At 38.8% G+C, this 20,066-nt stretch overlaps 1 protein-coding gene across 2 annotated transcripts in view; it reads left to right on the top strand.

Annotated features, from left to right (window-relative positions):
• The window catches only part of LOC126194729 (protein scarlet-like), a 319,991-nt gene extending 311,700 nt beyond the window's left edge, over positions 1 to 8,291 (top strand). For both annotated transcript variants that reach the window (XM_049932994.1, XM_049932985.1), the window contains exons 15-16: positions 7,834 to 7,934; positions 8,039 to 8,291. In XM_049932994.1, the coding sequence (XP_049788951.1) occupies positions 7,834 to 7,934; positions 8,039 to 8,220 (283 nt within the window). In that variant the 3' untranslated portion in view covers positions 8,221 to 8,291. The remainder of the gene's footprint in view (positions 1 to 7,833; positions 7,935 to 8,038) is intronic.
• Positions 8,292 to 20,066: the final 11,775 nt, after the last annotated feature.

Raw genomic sequence — 20,066 nt, 5'->3', positions numbered from 1 at the left:
TACAGCGAAGCAGCTGCAATCATTGTTAGAAGAATTTATTGATCAACTACATTCATGCTCATAAATTAAGGATAATTGCAGAATGTAGTGCTACACAATGTGGCACTACACAAAACTGGAGCTAATAACATGGGCACATAGGGAACACACACGACACGGATCTGTAAGCCCACGGTATTGATGATAAGTTGAGGAAACCGTCCCAAAACACACATGCTACAAAACGCCTCTGTTTCCTCACATGTACCCCAACATCAGTATGGGATATGATCACCATGCACACGTACACAGACTGCACAATGGGTTGGCATACTCTGGATCAGGTGGTCGAGCGGCTGCTGGGCTATAGCCTCCCATTCTTGCACCAGTGCCTGTCGGAGCTCCTGAAGTGTCCTAGGGGTTTGAAGATGTGCAGCAATACATTGACTGAGAGCATTCCAGATGTGCTCAATGGGGTTTAGGTCTGGAGAACAGGCAGACCACTCCATTTGCCTGATATCTTCTGTTTCTAGGTACTCCTCCACAATGGCAGCTTGGTGGGGCTGTATGTTATCATCCATCAGGAGGAAGGTGGAACCCACTACACCCCTGAAAAGGTGGACATAATGGTGCAAAATGATGTCCCGATACACCTGACCTGTTACAGTTCCTCTGTCAAAGACATGCAGGGGTGTATGTGCACCAATCATAATCCCACCCCACACCATCAAACCACAACCTCCATACAGGTCCCTTTCAAGGACATTAAAGGGTTGGTATCTGGTTCCTGGTTCATGCCAGATGAAAACCTGGTGAGAATCACTGTTCAGACAATACCTGGACTCGTCTGTGAACATAACCTGGAACCACTGTTCCAATGACCATGTACTCTGTTCTTGACACCAGGCTTTACGGGCTGTCCTGGGACCAGGGGTCAGTGGAATGCACTTTACAGGTCTCTGGGCAAATAAACCATGTCTGTTCGGTCATCTATAGACTGTGTGTCTGGAGACAACTGTTCCAGTGGCTGCGGTAAGGTCCCGAGCAAGGCTACCTGCAGTACTCCGTGGCCATCTGCGGGCACTGATGATGAGATATCGGTCTTCTTGTGGTGTTATACACTGTGGAAGTCCCTTACTGTAGCGCCTGGACACATTTCCTGTCTGCTGGAAACATTGCCATAATCTTGAGATCACACTTTGTGGCACACGGAGGACCTGTGCTACGACCTGCTGTGTTTGACCAGTCTCCAGTCGCCCTAGTATTCTATCCCTCATAATGCCATCAATATGTGTTCTTTGAGTCATTTTCAACACACAGCCACCATCAGCATGTCTGAAAACGTCTGCACCATACTCGGACATGCACCAACAGATCTCTGTGTGCGTGGACTGCTGCCAGCGCCATCGTGCGATGACCGCAGGTCAAATGCACAGCGTGGTCATACCCCGAGGTGATTTAAACCCACAAATTGCCCAACAGAGCATTAATTTATGAGCATGAATGTACTATGGGATGGGATCATAGAAGCGAGTGATAGTCACTGGAGTGCAAATATTGTCATCATGCCAAAAAAAGTCAGCGGATCGGACACAGAATAACAGATTTTGCTGTGACTACAGATATCTAAATGCAAGAACCATTTTGGGTGCTTAATCAACTCCAAACATCTTGGAAACAATGGATAATCTGGGTAGTATTGGTTCTTTACAACTATGGACCTCAGGAGTGGATACCATCATTGGAGGTGGCACCTGAAGATATACCAAAAACAGTGTTTTCCATCCAAGAAGGACATTTTCATTGTAAATGCTTGCCCGTTGGACTAAAGTATGCACTGACAACTTTTCAACAGTTGTTAGATGGGATACTGAGAAGATTAAAGCCAAAAACTTTTCTAGTCTATCTCAATGGCATAATTGCGTATTCAAAGTATTTACCAGAGCATGTGAGACATTTGGAGGATGTGTTTAGTAGACTATGATTGTCACATTTAACGTTAAGTGTGGACAAGTGCCATTTTGCACAAACTTATGGAAACTATCTGGGGCACTCGATTAGTGAGTGTGGCATACAGACTGATCCTTGTCTTACATGTGCAGTTCTGAATTATCTGATACCACAAACAACTAAGAAAGTACAGTTGTTCATTGGCCTCTGTAATTATTATAGACAGTTTGTGAAAGACTTTGAAAAAATAGCCAGACCCTTGGACAAGCTAATGAAAAAGGGGATGTCAGGAAACATTTGAGAAATTGAAAGAAATATCATTTTCAGATCCAGTATCACTTTCTCTGGATTTCAAGCAAGAGTTTATCCTTCTGTATGATGCTTCAAATGAGGCAGTCGGTTGTGTTTTGGCACATATGGTAGATGGTTAGTAACATCCAATAGCTCGTGCTTCAAGTCAGTTAAACAACACAGAGTGTAACTACTCAGCTAAAGAGACAGAGATGTTTGCAGTCATGTTTAGTATTACATATTTTTGGTGTTATCTGTATGGTAGTTAGTTTAAGGTCATGACAGATTATATCTCACTCAAATGGTTGCTGGGTTTGAAATAGCTATCTAGTAGATAAACTCAGTGGGCACTTAAGCTTAGTGAATTTGAGTAAGAGGTGATCCATAAGCCAGGGAGACCGTATGAAAATGCAGATTTGTTAAGCCACAGGGTAGCAATATTAAGTACACTCTGGAAGAGCACTGAAGAGTGGCAGTGGGCACAGGCAAGGAATATGGAGTGCCAGGCATTTAAGTCACAGCCACATTTCATTATGGACAAGGGTTTGTTGTGTAGAACGATGAAGTGTGGGCCACATGTAGTGGTTACAGAGAGTTTTCAGAAGGAAGATTTGCAACAAGCTCACAACCATATGTCATCAGGACATGGTGGGCAATGTGCAACAGACAGCTGTGTAGCAGAGCAGTTTTGATGGAGGAACAGGAAGCATGATGTGGAGCAACATGTTAAGGACTGTGCAGCCATGAGTGCAGAGGGCCGACATTATGCATCAGAGAGTGCCATTGCAAAGGTTATCAGAGGCATCCAGTCCATTTAATATGTTGGGGTTGGATGTCCTCTGGCCATTTAATAAAACACTTGTAGGAAATAGGTATGTTTTCATGGTCATCAGTCATTTTTTTCAGTTTTTGGAAATAGTACCAATGCCAGACCAATGGGCTAGTACTATGGCACAGATATAAGTAAACAACTGGATATTAATATTCCAGGTGCCTGAGACCATACTTATGGGCCAAGGTACAAATTTTGTCTCAGACTTAATGAAAGAAGTATGCCGTGTGTTGTGTATTAGGAAGCTATAGACGAGTTCAATTCATTCACAGACCAATGGGAGAACAGAACATGTGCACATGACAATTGCAAAGATGTTGAGCTACTGCGTAGATTCCAAGCATGGTGATAGGGACACCTGTTTACCACATGTACAGTGTGCCTATAATTCGAAGGTTCATGTTGCAATGGGCTTGTTGTCATTTGAGGTGGTGTATGGCAGGAAAATGCCATCTTCCTTTGACACTTTGATTCCTAAATTGGGACCAGATGGTGAGTCAGTGAGGAAGTTTTCCAGAAGAATTAGGGAGGTTTGGAGGAATGTGCAAAAAGCAAATGTGAAGGTGCTAGAATGCCAGGAACAGTCAAACAAACACGTGGGCAAATTTCCACAATACTGCTTAGGGCACTGGGTAATGGTCACTAGTCCCTATATGTCAAAAGGGGGGAAAAATGAAGAAATTTTTAAAAAAATACCAGGCACCATACCAGGTTGTGGAAATGACCTCACCAGTCAACGTGAAGATACCGTTCCCCACAAAAATGTTTGTTGTACATGTCAGTCACATAAAACCATTTAAAGGAATGGTGGAGGAAATACCTCAGTTATTGGCAACCAACCAAGAGAGGGAAGTTACAAAGAGTAAAGGAAGAAACCTGGAATTGGTGAGCAACGTAAGGTGCGTGATGTGCCATATGGTTATGGTTGCATAAATAAGTTGTATAATTTAATTTGTTATTATTATTATTATTATTGTTATTAATATTTTGGTTTAGTATATCAGGGAGTATATATTCTTTTTTTGCCTTAGGGATATTTGCTGTTTTTCTTATTTTTGCAGAGTTTTTAGTTTTTCATGCTGTTCTTTTTGTTTGTTTTTTTCGTGGGTTGTGCACGCAAGGGAGGGGATGATAGAGTAATTTGTGATCTGTCCAGGTGGCCAAGTATGGACTAATATGCAGACATCTGAAGGCAATTTGTTTCTGTGGGAGTAAATGTGACACATTGTGGGAAGGAACTTCTGCCAGCTCGAACATCTTCCAAAGGGTGGTACTCATTGGTTATGCTCTGTATTCATGCCAGAAAATGTATGGTTGTACTGCTACGAAGGAGGCAGACTTGTAGGTAGGGATGCTATGCTTACAGGCTCACCCATTATAACATAGTTGCAAAATACATTGTATTGGCCAGAAGGATCTCTGAGGGCATTTAACATCCAGAATTTAATGTATTTAAATGAACACTTAATCCAGAACTTTTGCAGGCCTTGGATAGATTAATAGTGTCCAAGCAAGGGGGAATTTCAATGGAACAAATGTGGCAGCATGTACACCATTTCCGGGAAGAGCAAGAGCACAAGGTATTAGTGGTGAGCATATCAACGACCAGTTGTGGCGTGTTTCTAGCAGGCTTTTGTGTATTGTATTTCTGGATAAGAAGCAAGAGAGCACAGTCTATGGACTGCCACTAGAATGGTTGTCCATCATTGATAAAGGAAACAATTAGTTTTAAGGTCTTATTTAGCGTATAAGGGTATGATAAGGGGTACATGGTAGCAGTAAAATGCGAGCAGAAGTCCTCTATCAAGAATCTGGGAGATTGTCCTCAATGGGTAAATTATTAAAGGTAATTAAGTGGGAGCACGGTGTTAAAGACTTGGGATGAATCTTCTTGGAAGGGAGGAGTATGCTACACCATGAATAAATACAGGCATGAATTTGGGGAATTCTTGTAAATTTCTCACAGCTATTGTTGGAAGGCAGTGGTTAAGAGACCAATTGGTACATGGGATGGCAGGCATGGGCGACATTGATATTTTGCAAGTGATTCTGCGAGGCAGTTTTATGACACCACTTGCAGGCTAAAATGCACAGCCCACGGGGCATTGTACACAAATGTGCAGTTATCCGGGCAGCACAGGGCATTGATGTGCTGTGAAGAACCCATATGTTGCAGTTATAAAAGTGCCCAGTGAGCTGTGTGTAGGGGCAAAAGCTGACTTTGTAATTAGCAAAGAGCACGCCACTTGTCCCCTCCAGAGGAAATACATCAGAGGCGTAGGGAAAAGACATATAAATAAGCAAGCCCGAAGGCACAGAGCTATTTTGTCTACATGTTGACTGTTTAAGTTGCAGACCAATCATGATGACCTTTTGGTGATGGATATCGGTGGCCAATTGGCCCGCTGAAGCTCCCACCAACCTCCACCGCATGGATATGTCATTGCTGCGGTGTGGCTTGTCACACGTTGGAGCTACACTGGCACAAGGAGCAAGAGGACTGCCAGCCTACACTCTCTAGTTGGTATTGTCTGGTGGACTGCAAACTGCTGTCCACAGGGGCAGGTCCAGGGCATGAACTCATGGTCACCCAGGTGTGGAGCTTTCTACAGGCACTGAACGAGCTGCCCTGTATGGATGGCCAGAGATGCTAAGGCTCACTACAATGACAGTGGTCAGCTACTTCCCTCAAGCGCTTTTCGTGGGGTCTATGAGCTGTGCTTGAGGGAGCAGTCAGCCATGTTTTGGGCCACCGGCACAGTTAACGCACGCATCAACCACTTAGCCATGGCCTGAGTAGTGTCGCTATGTCCACAAGGCTTGGCAACCAGATGTCGATGCTGCAGATTCCAGCATTTGTCTTTGGAACTGACCCATGCATGCTGCATGGCACCATCGCCGAGTTCAGTGCAGGGACAGCTGTGTATGATTGCTGCAATAAAGTCAGTGACGCACTTGCCTGTGTTTCTCTGTATACTTTAGTGTGAGTCATCCTTCTCTCCCAAACCATCCTCTTAGCTGTTCTGAAATATTACAATCCCTGAGCTTGGGGGGTTGTAACAAAGTGTTGAAAATGATTTTTCTGTGCCTCAACATATGCATGTACATGCCGTAACACGTTCTGTCTCACACATTCCCATCAGCCAGGCTGCATCTGAACAGTGTCAAAGGCAGCATGAGTACACTGCTCCAGTGTTTCATGGGCTCTGCAAACATGACACTTTTTAGATGGCCCCATGACCATAAATCACATGGACCAACTGGACCCCCTTGGCTGATCATTGACCAGGGAAGACATGATTGAGATGTGTCTGGACAGCACCATCATGTAGCAGCCTCATAACCCTTTGAATCATCAGTGGCACTTCTTCCAACAGATCCAACAGGGGAGGCAAAGTCACCTGCAAGAAATGCTGATAGTTCCAGCCTGTTAGGCGATATGGAAGGAAGACTGGTCCCAAACGATGGTCGCTAATTATCCCAGCCCACATGTTCCAACTGCACTGATGCTAATGATTTGCTTTCACCACACCATGGGGGTTCTGTATACTATCTGAGGATTGAGTTGATTTGGTGGAAGAGACCAAACAGAGGGGTCATCGGTCTCATCGCATTAGGGAAGGATGGGGAAGGAAGTCGGTCATGCCCTGTCGAAGGAACCATCCCAGCATTTGCCTGAAGCTATTTAGGGAAATCATGGAAAACCTAAATCAGGATGGCCAGATGCGGGATTGAACCGTCATCCTCCTGAATGTGAGTCCAATGTGCTAACCACTGCACCACCTCACTCAGTACTATCCAGCAGATGACTGTTATGGGAGTTGAAGATATTATTCCACAAAAAGGTGGCCTCATCTTTAAACAGGATGGATGACAAATATCCCAAAATTTTGGTTGCCTGGAGAAGAAACCAGTGACAAAACTGCTCCCGATGTGGAAAGTCTGTTACTAGTAAGCCCTGCAGATGCTGTAAGTAGTAAGGGTAGTAACAATTGTCTTGGAGAATGTTCCACATGGTCATTTGGCTTACCCTGTAATGGTGGGCCAACTGCCTGGTACTGACACAGCAGCCACCTTCCACAATGTTAATCACATTTTTGTCCAAGTCTGATGTCTGGACTTTTTGGGCACATACTTCATGATTTTGTGCTTTCTGAAATAGTCATGTCTCAGACAAATGGTAAAACTTTATTGGAAACATTGAATGCTGTGGTTATTGTCTGCAGAGACAGATCTCTGATACAACCTTGTTGCCCACCGCCCATTGCCATTTGCCTTTCCATAAGTAAACACCATGTCGACAAGCTCTCGATTCAAATACAGAACCATTGTGTACAACGCTGTATCACATTCACTACAAGGTGAGACAGTAATAGAAGTGAATCAGATACTTCATTACCAATTACTATGTCAGGAGAGGGTGCTAGGGCATGAGGTGTGAGGGACAGTACCATCCTCTAGGAGGAAACCATGGATACTGTAACTACGGGCTGCGTGGTACAGTGCATATTAACCTGCAGTCTCTGTAACAATGTATGATTGAATAAATGGTCTCTAGCATGGAAACCATGCATTTCTGGACCATTTGTGTTACACATCCTCTCATCGATCAATCTCTGGAGTTTGTAAATGGTAGAAAAAATCACCTTGTATATCTGCTTTCTTTTTTTTTTTTTTTTTCTTCTTCCCTTCCAGCACTGATGGTGATGTGTTACAATTTGTTGCACATTTCTGTTTGGTACAAAAAATTATAGTTAATAGACTATGTTTCTTGATTACAGTAATCTGCCAGCACACTTATCGTGGATCCGTTATACATCAAATTTTTACTATGGTACTGAGGCAGTATCTATTCTACAGTGGGAAAAAATCCATCACATTCGTAAGTATATTCACATGTGATTCTAATCCAAGTTATTTGACATATAAGTTGAAGGAAAACATTTTAATACAATTATTAATACTTAATTTTTTCTTGTTCTATAGCTTGCTATGAAGATCCAAAACTGCCCTGCATATCTACAGGATACGGTGTACTAGAAAAGTACGGTTATGGACCAAATAATTTTGATTTGGACTTACTGGGATTGTTTCTCATCTACACTCTTTCTCATGTAATTGGTTTTATTGCAATTTGCATTCGTAGTAGGAAAGAACCTGTTTATTAACACACAACTGAAAAGAATAACCATATGTTCATTTTGTATAGTAAAATATTATTTAAATACTTTTTGAAGAACTTTGTGTGTGTTCTTTAATCCTCTCAAACAAAGACCTCCAAATCAATACATTCTGTGTGTATCAAAACCTGATTTTTGTTTTAAAAGTACTATTACTTTTTTTCTTGTCAAGTAATAAATGGAACTTTGTCTCCAAACCCCTCATAGAAATAGACCTGGGTGTATTGGATGCATGCATGCTCAATTATACAGATAGTTGTACAATAGGTACAACTACAGTATATCAGAGAGGTATCAGTAGAGAACACATACTATAAAAAAGTGTGACAGCAGGAAGAACATGATTTATGGTCAATTGAGTACAAGGTTAAAGATAGTAAGGAAATTTCTAGCTGAATATAAATAATTCAGGAGAGAAGAAGACCACTCACCAACAGCACAGTGAATGTATTGTTCTTGTAAAGGTACACATAAAGCAAAGACTTACCACAGTAATAGAAATATATGTGCTCATCTCACAAAATATTAATCACCATCTTGAAAGAGCACGCTTGTCAGCCTTCAGTACTGTAGTTCATGTAAAGCTGGTAGCAGACAGCCATATGACGCACCACACTGATGTAAGTAATGAAAGTGAAATGATGTGTATGTGCCAGTCAGTTGTATGGAACCAGTATAGTAAGATTGGCTGGCGTGCAGTCATAACAAAATGGCAGAAGGAGTTATCACCATGGACAAAGTTTCCCAATTTTTTAGTGTATTAATGCAGATTGCAAAGTCTGTGATGCTGATGAAATTAAATTAGGAAATGAGGCACCAAAGTAGTAGATGAATTTTCATATGTGGAAAGCAAAATAACTGACAGTTACTGAAGCACAGATGATATGAAATCCTTAATTATGACAGGAAAAAAGTGTTTGTGAAAAAGAGAAATATTTTAAAATCTAATATAAATTTGAGTATTAGAAAATATTTTCTGAAAGTGCTTTTCTGGAGTGTTACCCTGTATGGAAGTGAAGTATGGGCAATATGCAGTACAGACAAGAAGAAAACAGAAGCTTTTCAAATGTGATACTACAGATGAATCTGAAGATTAAGTGGGTGTATTAGATACCTAATGAAAAGGTAATGAATCAAATTGGGGAGAGAAGAAGGAATTAGTTGATGAAACACATTCTGAAGTATCAAGAAATGGCCATCCTAGTACTGCAGGGAAATGTGGGGGTAAAAATTGTAGAGGAAGTCCAAGGATTGACTACAGTAACCAGATTCACATGGATGTAGCCTACAAAGAGAAGTTATGTAGAGATGAAGAGGCTTGCTCAAGACAGACTCGTGCAGAGAGCTGTATGAAACCAGTCTTCAGCCTAAAGACCTTCACAATACATCTTCAAAATCTGCATTCCAGTAAGAAGTTAATAACAGCAGTGACAGGATAAACATTTTCCATCTCATAGTGTAGTTACAATGGTGTTCTGCTCTGGAAGTTTTTCTTAATAAAATGGAAGACTCTTTGGTTAAGATCTGCTCCATAGTTTCAGAAACAAACATGAACCATTCAATAAGTGGTAGTACTGTAAAAATAGCTCATGTTTGTTGCTAATGCATTGACTGGCATTTGTGTTTGAGGTATTAAGAGACTAATTTTATGAATTTAATTTTATCCATATTTTGCAGCTTAAAACGTGACTGTATTCAAAACATTGGAGGTATGAATTAAACAACAAGTGTAGTTAATAAAACATGAAAAGTTGTGACTGAAGGCATTGTTTAATTCATACCTTCAATGTTTTGAATACAGTCATGTTTTAAGCTGCAAAAAATGGATAAAATTAAATTGAATTTGCCCAGCCAGGCATTGAAAGCAGTATAACCATACAGGAATTACAAAATAAAACTCATTACTACCAGTGCTAATATTAAGTTCACCAAAGAATGTCTATCATGTGATTTTCATCCTAATTATGTCAAAGTGAAGATAAAAAATAAGTCTACTGCATCCCAGATTGCGGTGTAGTTAATAAAACACGAAAACGTTGCGACAGGAGGTGTTGTTTAATTCATGCCTCCAATAATTTTATGAAGTCATTAACGCTTGGTACTGTCACTTATGTGCAAATTTTGAAGGAGATCAGTTGTTCTTACTATATTTTGTACTTACTACTGAATACAACTGATCAAGAAGATCTTTTATCTGAACCAATTAAATGAAAGAAATAGTTAAGTACATTTTACATACAGAACTTTATTTATTGTCTCCATTCTGGAGTTTCTTTTGCTGTAATAAAACTTAATGAAATTTTATATATCTAAAAACAAAGATGATGTGACTTACCAAACGAAAGCGGTGGCACGTCGATAGACACACAAACAAACACAAACATACACACAAAATTCAAGCTTTTGCAACAAACTGTTGCCTCATCAGGAAAGAGGGAAGGAGAGGGAAATACGAAAGGATGTGGGTTTTAAGGGAGAGGGTAAGGAGTCATTCCAATGTGTGGATGGATATGTGTGTGTGTGCGATTGTTTACCCGTCCTTTTTTCCCCCTAAGGTAAGTCTTTACGCTCCCGGGATTGGAATGACTCCTTACCTTCTCCCTTAAAACCCACATCCTTTCGTCTTTCCCTCTCCTTCCCTCTTTCCTGATGAGGCAACAGTTTGTTGCGAAAGCTTGAATTTTGTGTGTATGTTTGTGTTTGTTTGTGTGTCTATCGACGTGCCAGCGCTTTCGTTTGGTAAGTCACATCATCTTTGTTTTTAGATATATTTTTCCCACGTGGAATGTTTCCCTCTATTAATTTAATGAAATTTTGTTTGAAATACTGAATAGTCATCTGCTACACAATGACAGAAAACATCTAGTGCTGTTTCAAGGAAAACATTGCTCAGGTTGATGATCACCTTCATTAAACCAAAGAAAATATCAACATTATAACACCATATAAAGAATTATCCAAACACTTAAACAAATAGAATACATTTATGTATAGATTTTTTAGTGTTTGCGGAGTACTGACTGGTTGGTGGTACAGTCAAATATGACTGTACTGCATAACTGAACTCGGCAGCCACCTAGTGTTCAATGCTAAATTTTAGATGAAAACCCAGACTCCAAAAAATCAACAAATTGTGTTTTTTGTCTATTTCTGTTTTAATGGTAATTCCAATTAATCAGCATACATGCAGCAGTGTAGTGTGTGATTCAACAATACAGTAATATCGTCTGGTATGCACATAGCAGCTCACTGCTATGTATGACACTGAGTAAACTTGTGTTCTGACCTTGTACTAAGAAGAGTGCAAAATTTAAAGAAAAGATGACAGATATTCTAAACATGAGGATTGGCATACTCTGACACACCTTCTTATTCTCTCCCTGTCTCCATTGCCCTTCTGGCGAATATATGAAATATGTGCATTCTCACAAGTGAACCTTCTCCAATTCTATTCACTCATACAGAGATATAAACGGGTAATCTGGAAGCCATATGAGAAAATTTTTGTGGTGAAAGTATCTATTATTCTGCATCAGTGTAAATCTCCTAACTAAAGCATGATGGTTCACCACAGTGTATTAGGAAAGAATAAGTGTTATGAGATCTACTCACCAAGTGGTGGCAGATCACACACATAAGAGGTTACAATTAGGCAAGCTTCCGGAGCCAGTGGTTCCTTCTTCAGGCAGAATGGTTGAAGGGGAAGGAAGAGGGGTGAAGAAAAAGGGCTGGAGAGGTCTAGGAAAAGGGGTAGACTTCAGGAAAGTCACCCAGAACTGAGTGTCAGGGGAAACTTTCCGGACAGGATGAAAAGGAGCCACTGGCTCTGAAAGCTTACCTAATTATAATCTCTTTTATGTGTGTGTTCTGCCGCTGCTTTGTGAGTAGATTTTTTATCTATCAAATTACATTATTTTGTTATAAATTTAGGTATAGCTTCACTGTGAAATAAGAGCAAAACAGGAACCAAAAGTAAAGACAGTATGTCCTAAAGTGTACATCTTTGTACATCAGTAAAATCAACATTTGCCATGGATAACATTCAAAGCTGTGTGCCTCCATCCCATGCACTGTAACATGAATAAATTGTTTTTTAGGATACTGTCCACATGGCAGTATAGATGTCACTGCTCAAGTCTACCTTACTCTTCCATGTCGTCCATCATAAGATCACCCAGTGTGAGGAGCGGGTTTCTGAAATGATACATTGCAAGTTTCAACTGGTCCCAGACATGCGTAACTGAGTTCATATCAGCAGATATATTCTGATGATTCCTATCTCCTAGAGGAAGGTAACCATGAGCTGGGCTCAATGAGTAAATGCAAACTCATTGCCAAAATGTTAATGCTGGATAAGTATCAGAGAAGATTTGCAACTGGATTCAAGACTTCATTGTAGATAGAACATAACATCTTGTTCTTAATGGATTAAAATGAATAGACAGAAAGGTAATTTCTGGAGTACCCCAAAAAAGTGTGATACGATTTTTACTTTTGCAATGTATATAAATGATCTAATAGAAAGCATCGGATGCTCTTTGAGACTGTTCATAGATGATGTGGTTGTATATAAGAAAGTAACAATGCTAGAAGGCAGTATCACTGAATGACCTAAAGATGTTCGATGAATGGTACAGACTCTGTCAGCTGACCATGAATGTAAATGAGTATAACATATTGTGCATACACAGGAAAAGAAATCTGTTACTGTACAACTACACTATTGATGACAAATTGCTGGAATAAGTATCTATCTTAAAATATCTGGGAGCAATTATCCAGAACGACCACATAAAACAAGTAGTAGGAAAAGCAGATACCATACATGTTCATAGGAAGAGCCTTAAGGAAATGTAACTCATTCATAAAATAAGTGACTTCAAAGACTTTTTTGACCAATTCTTGATATTGTTCATCAGTCTGGGACCCTTACTACCTTAGACTAATACAAGAGATAGAGAAGATCCAACAAAGAATTGCACATTTTATCACACAATCATTTGGTGAACACGAGTGCGTTACAAAGATGCTCAACAAACTCCAGTGGCAGATGCTACAAGATAGACATTGTGCATCACGGAGAGGTTTACAGCTGAAATTCTAAGAGAAGTGATCACTATGAGAAAATTCTTCCCACATGCCTTTAGCGAGTGGAACAGGGAAAGGGGGATCTGTTAGTACCTTCCACCACATACCAACATGTGTGGCAGATTATTGATATATATCTAAAAACAAAGATGATTTGACTTACCAAATGAAAGTGCTGGCAGGTCGATAGACACACAAACAAACACAAACACACACACAAAATTCAAGCTTTCGCAACAAACTGTAGCCTCATCAGGAAAGAGGGGAAGGAGAGGGAAAGACGGAAGGATGTGGGTTTTAAGGGAGAGGTTAAGGAGTCATTCCAATCCCAGGAGCGGAAAGACTTACCTTAGGGGGAAAAAAGGACAGGTATACACTCGCACACACACACATATCCATCCACACATATATGTATATGTGTGGATGGATATGTGTGTGTGTGCGAGTGTATACCTGTCCTTTTTTCCCCCTACGGTAAGTCTTTCCGCTCCTGGGATTGGAATGACTCCTTACCCTCTCCCTTAAAACCCACATCCTTCCGTCTTTCCTTCTCCTTCCCCTCTTTCCTGATGAGGCAACAGTTTGTAGCGAAAGCTTGAATTTTGTGTGTGTGTTTATGTTTGTTTGTGTGTCTATCGCCCTGCCAGCACTTTCATTTGGTAAGTCACATCATCTTTGTTTTTAGATATATTTTTCCCACGTGGAATGTTTCCCTCTATTATATTGATATCAGATTATTGATATAGACATAAATAATAAGTTGGAGAGTACTGTTCTGTTCCAAATCCCTGGATAGTGATGAGAGATATATAACGCTGAACACTGTACTGGTCCAAAACATTTCCTTTCTGCATCACTGAAACTCTATGCCTCTTATTTGAATTGTTACCTTGCGGCCTCCACACTCTTCCAAGATGATCATTATGTACTATATGGGTCTACATAGCTCTCCCAATTTGCTCAAGAAAAGCTGTACTCAGACCTGTTGCAGTATCGTTGGGTTATCTATGAGGCATACTTTGTAGATAGCAGTCATTTGCTGGTGTTGTTGGCTATTGGATGACTACTAAAGAAATTGTCAAGTTTTTATCTGGCACAACAGTGGCAGAATTTTGAATATTGCTGTGATGTATGCCAAGTCAGCCAACTTACCATACTGACATCTCTTCTTGCTGTCAGGCAACAATATGTACATTCTGTAAACTTGGAATGACCTTTTGAGGCATGTTGGGAGGCTACACAGTTGAGGTTACAAAACTCACACCATCCCATTCAAGGCTGGAGGCACAGTGCCCTCTACGGGATGTCACTGAAAATGTAGCTGTTGCAGTGATATACTGCCATTGAAATACTATTGAGAGAAAGGTTTCTGACCAAAAGCCACAAGTTATGCAAAACTGTTTTGTTTCAAAATTTCTTACTCCCAGAACAGCTACCACTTTTCAGGTTATAATATATAGTACATGTTTTCCTTGCACTGCAATGTACTTTACATACGTCTGTAAATAGAGGTAATTGGTTGTTGTTGTTTTCATCTTCAGTCTGAATAGTGTTTCAATCAAGAACCAAGAATGTTTATTCACCATTGATAATTTTACAGGGAAATAGTCTTCCATCATGGGAATATACTGGAGGCTATTATAATATGTAATTAATAATGAAATAAATGAATGTCAATAAACTGTAGTACTACCCCACTATGATATTATTGCACTTTGCCTCCTGTGGTCATTATTGGTAACACAATGTGACTATACATTAAATAAGTACAGTGGTGACTAAGTGCATGGGATTGTGAATGATTTCAAACAGTTGTGCATATACAAAAAGTGTTTCAGCATGTCCTCATGAAAATATCATTATGAAAACTTGTGATTGGCTGACCAATGTACCTTGCTTCCAGATTCAATAATTGATTAATATAAGTAGTAAGTGCAACAATAATAAAATATGAAAAAAGAATATTTGTAAGAGCTAGTATTAATAGGCTATACTATAATATAATGTGGTATGAACTTTGAGCACATGAATTGGATGGAGTATTTGGGATATAGTCATACAGGGCTCAATTACACTAGATATAACCACAGCCCATTATAATACAATAAACTGTAGGAAAATTTGTTAGGTGCTAATAGGTTGCTCAGACATCTGTTGAAAATTTTGAATGGGTTCATTTTGTGAGAACATCCAGTTTTGGATTGGTGTATGTAAATTAGCCTTTGCTGTGGTGTTGTGTTCATGAATCCCCCCACCCAGCAGTAGATTCTGAAATATTATTTCTAGTATAGAGTATGGACACACAGGTGTATAAACTTGTAATTGTGAGTATTCTGAACCTGGTGAAAAGAGGACAACAGATGATATGACCTGTTTTACACATTATGATCAAGACTTTTTTGTGTTTTTAAAATATTCTTGAGGTAAGGGGAGTGTCTCAGTACAATCATACCATGTGACATTTGACATTTTCAACTGGAATAGACCAAAGCATATCATCCCTAGGTAATCCAAGCTCACTACATACCTAAGTTTCAAAATTAGGTATGACACATGAGATACTTTTTCACCTATGTGATTCATATGTTCCATCCAATGGAGTTTGGTGTCGCAATGGTAAGTACCTAAAAGTTTTGCTGACTTATTTTGTACTTCATTTGACATTCCCATTAGGAACAGTTGGGTCTTATGAGAATCAGACAGGGGTTCATTAACTGTAAACCAGTCCAAGGCCATATCAAGAGTTTCTTCTGTTGTCCTATATAGATATGAAATTCTCTGATGTATGGTACAAAGTGCTACATCTTCAGCCTACCCTATGACAGTATGAGCTATGTTATTAGGCAAATCGTTGAATGCTGTAATGAAGAAGAAGGGTCCAACAGTAGATCTTTGCAGAACACTTGTACTGTTTTCCATTAAGGAGGAATTTGTGTTTCTGTTGCATAAATAAGAACTCATCACAGCTAATGTGGTTCCACACACCCTATAAAACTTCATTTTCCATTGTAGAATGTCAACAGGAATGCAACTGAATACTTTGCTTTGATCACATAATACCAGTGATACCATGCTTTGTCTTCAAGAGCTGTTAAAATTTGATTCATTATTTTCAAAATGGCGACTTTTGTGGTTCTGCTGTTGCGAAAGCCAAACTGATTGCTACAGAGGAGATTGAGTTTTTCAAAGTAGCTACTGTAGCAGTGCTTCAGATATCGTTGAAAATATTGGCAAAAATTGAGATTGCTTTTTAGCTTTGGGGAAGTTGTTTGTCACCTTTTTTAAGAACTGAGGTAACTTTCAATACCTTGAGTGAATCCAGAAATAGTCCAAATTGAACATATTTATTAAAAATAAAGGCTAATGGCATACAGACTATGTGTGTTGCCTTTTTAATGGCATAATTCATAATCAATAGTAGTCCATACTTTGAGAATTTGAAAATTTGGTAACAGCTTTTATAATATCAACAAATGTGATAGTACTCAGCTGAAATCCATGGTCCTCTGGCAGCAGTGCTCCATTCAGGTCCATTGCAGATGAACTTGTTGCTTTAATATGGTTTTCAATTTCTTTAATCAAGTTTAAAAAGTAATGATTTAATTCCTGAGGATCAAGCAGAGCTGCTTGTGTGCATTTTGGTGTATCTCCTTGGTTTATTATTTGTCATGCAGCCTTGCATTTATTGGGAGCCCTTTCTATATAGTTTTTCACTGCTACGTTTTTTCTAGAAGGAGCATAGCTTTGTAAAATTTTTGCATTTAACATATGATCTGTAAAGGTTCTCTCTCTGCTTTGTCCTTTGGGTACAGGCATACTCATGTATTTGGTACAGAAGGAGCACCTAATTTTTGTTACTGGTGAACAAGAATACTATAAATCTGTGTATTTATAAAAAAGTTATCAAGGGCCATTTCAGCTCCCCTTTTCCCCAAACTGACAATTACATATAAAGTCTCAATTTGCCTGACCTAGTCTATCAATAAACACTGTTATGTACACTTCATTTTGCCCTCTTGCTATTACCAGTTTGGGTTCTTTCCCTATGAAAATTCATGATAATATTATCTATGAAGGCATTCTTACATGTTGCAGAGTTATTTGTACAATATAGGCCCAATGATCTTAGCACATTCAGAAATGTTCTTGTAACTTTTCAATCCATGTTTGCCATCTCTATGTAAAAACTGCCACATATAGCAATTCTTGGCTTAATCTTCAAGATTTTTTAAATTGTTAACTCACATTTTTCATAAACAAATTTACATCTCCATCCAGATACCTACACAGACTAACTACATTTTCTTTCTCTAGTTTTACACTACTAAACCCCCCATTGAATTCTGAACATCATGTAGCTAAAACAGTTGTGCAAAATTTTACTCCTCCTTTCTGTGTTGTCTATACATCATGTCGACAACAACATACCCTTGGTGGAAAATGTATTTACTTGATCTTGGGTTAACCAGAACTCAGATACACATATAATATTAACAAGCTGAATGTTACATAGATGTTCTAGTTCTGAAAGCTTATTTCTAATGCAACTTATGTTACTTAGTAGAAATCTGAGTAGTTCATCTCCCTCTATACTCTCCTAAGAGCTATTTGTCTCTCTACTTGAAGCTGTAGGCTCAGTTAATGTCTTTAATCCCAGTGCATTATGACAGTATGTGTTATGATAGTCACATGCCCATTCTTCTGTTTATTCAGTCACTTTGTTAACTGATTTCTCTAGTGAAACAGCCTCTGATCCCACTAAAAATCCTGGCCACACAATAGCGGTTTCATTCATCAGGTTGACCACTGTATACTGCCTGTTAGTACTTCCACTGCTTGAGCTTGAGTTCTCTTTATTCTTGTTTCTGCAACTTGGTCTGTCTGCTTATAAGATGTCTTCTTTTATGCCCACTTGCTGCTGGATTATTTTCTTCTGATTCTCCTTTTACCTTTTGAATTGATCTATTGGGTAGGATTTTTTTTCTTGAGTAATTGTATTACCTACAGTTTTATTACTTGCTTTTAAGAATTTTATTGTTCTTTGTCTGGGAGTTGTGCCAATCATTGGTTTCATTGACTATATGCCTGTGGGATACTCCAACAACAATCATATTCATATTATGTATGGTTGACAAGGCTTTTTGCAGAGAATGAAGTGCAATGTTGGCTTCATTTTTTGACACAGCTTTGGTGCCTTCCCAAATAACAGCAGAGACTTTGTCAGCTTGTATAGATCACTGCAATTTTTGTAATATTATATTAATGGGGACTTACCTTTAGTTTCATGTGTATTTGAAGCTAAATTTAAAATATTTTCAGCACAGTTTCTGCCATAGCTGTCAGAGGCAATAAATATTTTAGACACGCTACTCAGTAATTGTTTTTTTTTATAAATGATGGTTTGCTTTTTCATTGATGCACTCAAAAAGTGCTTCCCTTTTTCACTTGTGTTCTCTGATACCTCCTGCATTATGATATGCACACTGTGTGGAAAATCATGCTTCTTGTCAGATGCCTCGATTCTATTGTTTTTATCCATTTCCCTATTCAATGTTTTTGCCCTTCAGTTATTAGTTAGTGGACATACAATTGTTTTCATATTCATAAGTTTCTTTTTTACTACTCTGAGTTCATTCTTTAAGTTTTTGCATTAAAGCATGTGTTCTGATTTTATCCAGGTTTGGATTCAGTACAAAAATAATCACTGCACTTCCAGCTTTTTTGCTCTGTCAGTTGCATTTATGCAAGAATAGTGGAATTTCTGCTTACACTTTATACAACTCCCACCTTTTCCTGATTTTTTATTGTATGAACATGGTTTATTCCATGTCTCCTTATTTATTTCATAAATATTATTCAAATTTTCAGAAATGGTGCTGGCCATTGTGCATGAGTTAGTCATAAAACACAGTATGTCCATAGTCTTTCAATAAATGACAGAACTTATAGTTACATGCAAAGAACAATTAATAATCTGTATGTGTACAGCATAATATGTTTAGTTTAAGTTCTTTAAACTATAAAAAAACTACTTTTATGCACAAGACTATCAGTACACTACCATTCCAAAGACATGCAATGTAGCTCTCCAGGCTAGTCTGTCCTGTACAACTCTCTTGATGTATATATAACTACTGCAACATGTGTTCATTTGAACCTGCTTGTTGTATTTGTTATGCCTCAATATCCCATACACTTTTTATATGTCCACACTGCCTTTCACAAACATATTAGCTATTATTTAATGTCAGATGATACGTTTGAATGATTAATCACTTACTATCTTTGTTGTTGTAAGTATGCAGATGTACAAGATTATCTAGACCGAGAGGTTTGTGCATGATGATAAAATGTAACAACATCCAAGTAAGTTATGTAGGAGGAGTGTTAGTAGTATAGCTTATAAATTTTTTAACTTATTGTTACCTGCATTTATAACCAAAGAATAAATTTATCTCCAGTCAGAAATGAAGATACTAGGGTCCTTAAAGTCCTTCAGTTATCACTTTTGAACAAGATGCATCATATTTCTCTCTTTTTTATGAAAGAGAAGATGGTGACCAATCAAATCTCCAACAAGTTTTAACTGATGACATGACAGGTGCCTACGAAGGCTCAAGAAGCTCTAATGCGCAAGGACACTTACAATCATATATGGATGGGCATTATCATCTTTTCCAGATGCTATGAGCAATTATCGTACATGTTATAAGCACTATTTCCTTATTTTGTAGCTGTAGATAGTT

Source organism: Schistocerca nitens, chromosome 1 (assembly GCF_023898315.1).
Source record: "Schistocerca nitens isolate TAMUIC-IGC-003100 chromosome 1, iqSchNite1.1, whole genome shotgun sequence".
Classification (NCBI taxonomy): Eukaryota; Metazoa; Arthropoda; class Insecta; order Orthoptera; family Acrididae; genus Schistocerca; species Schistocerca nitens.
This window is presented reverse-complemented; position numbering and strand designations above follow the sequence as displayed.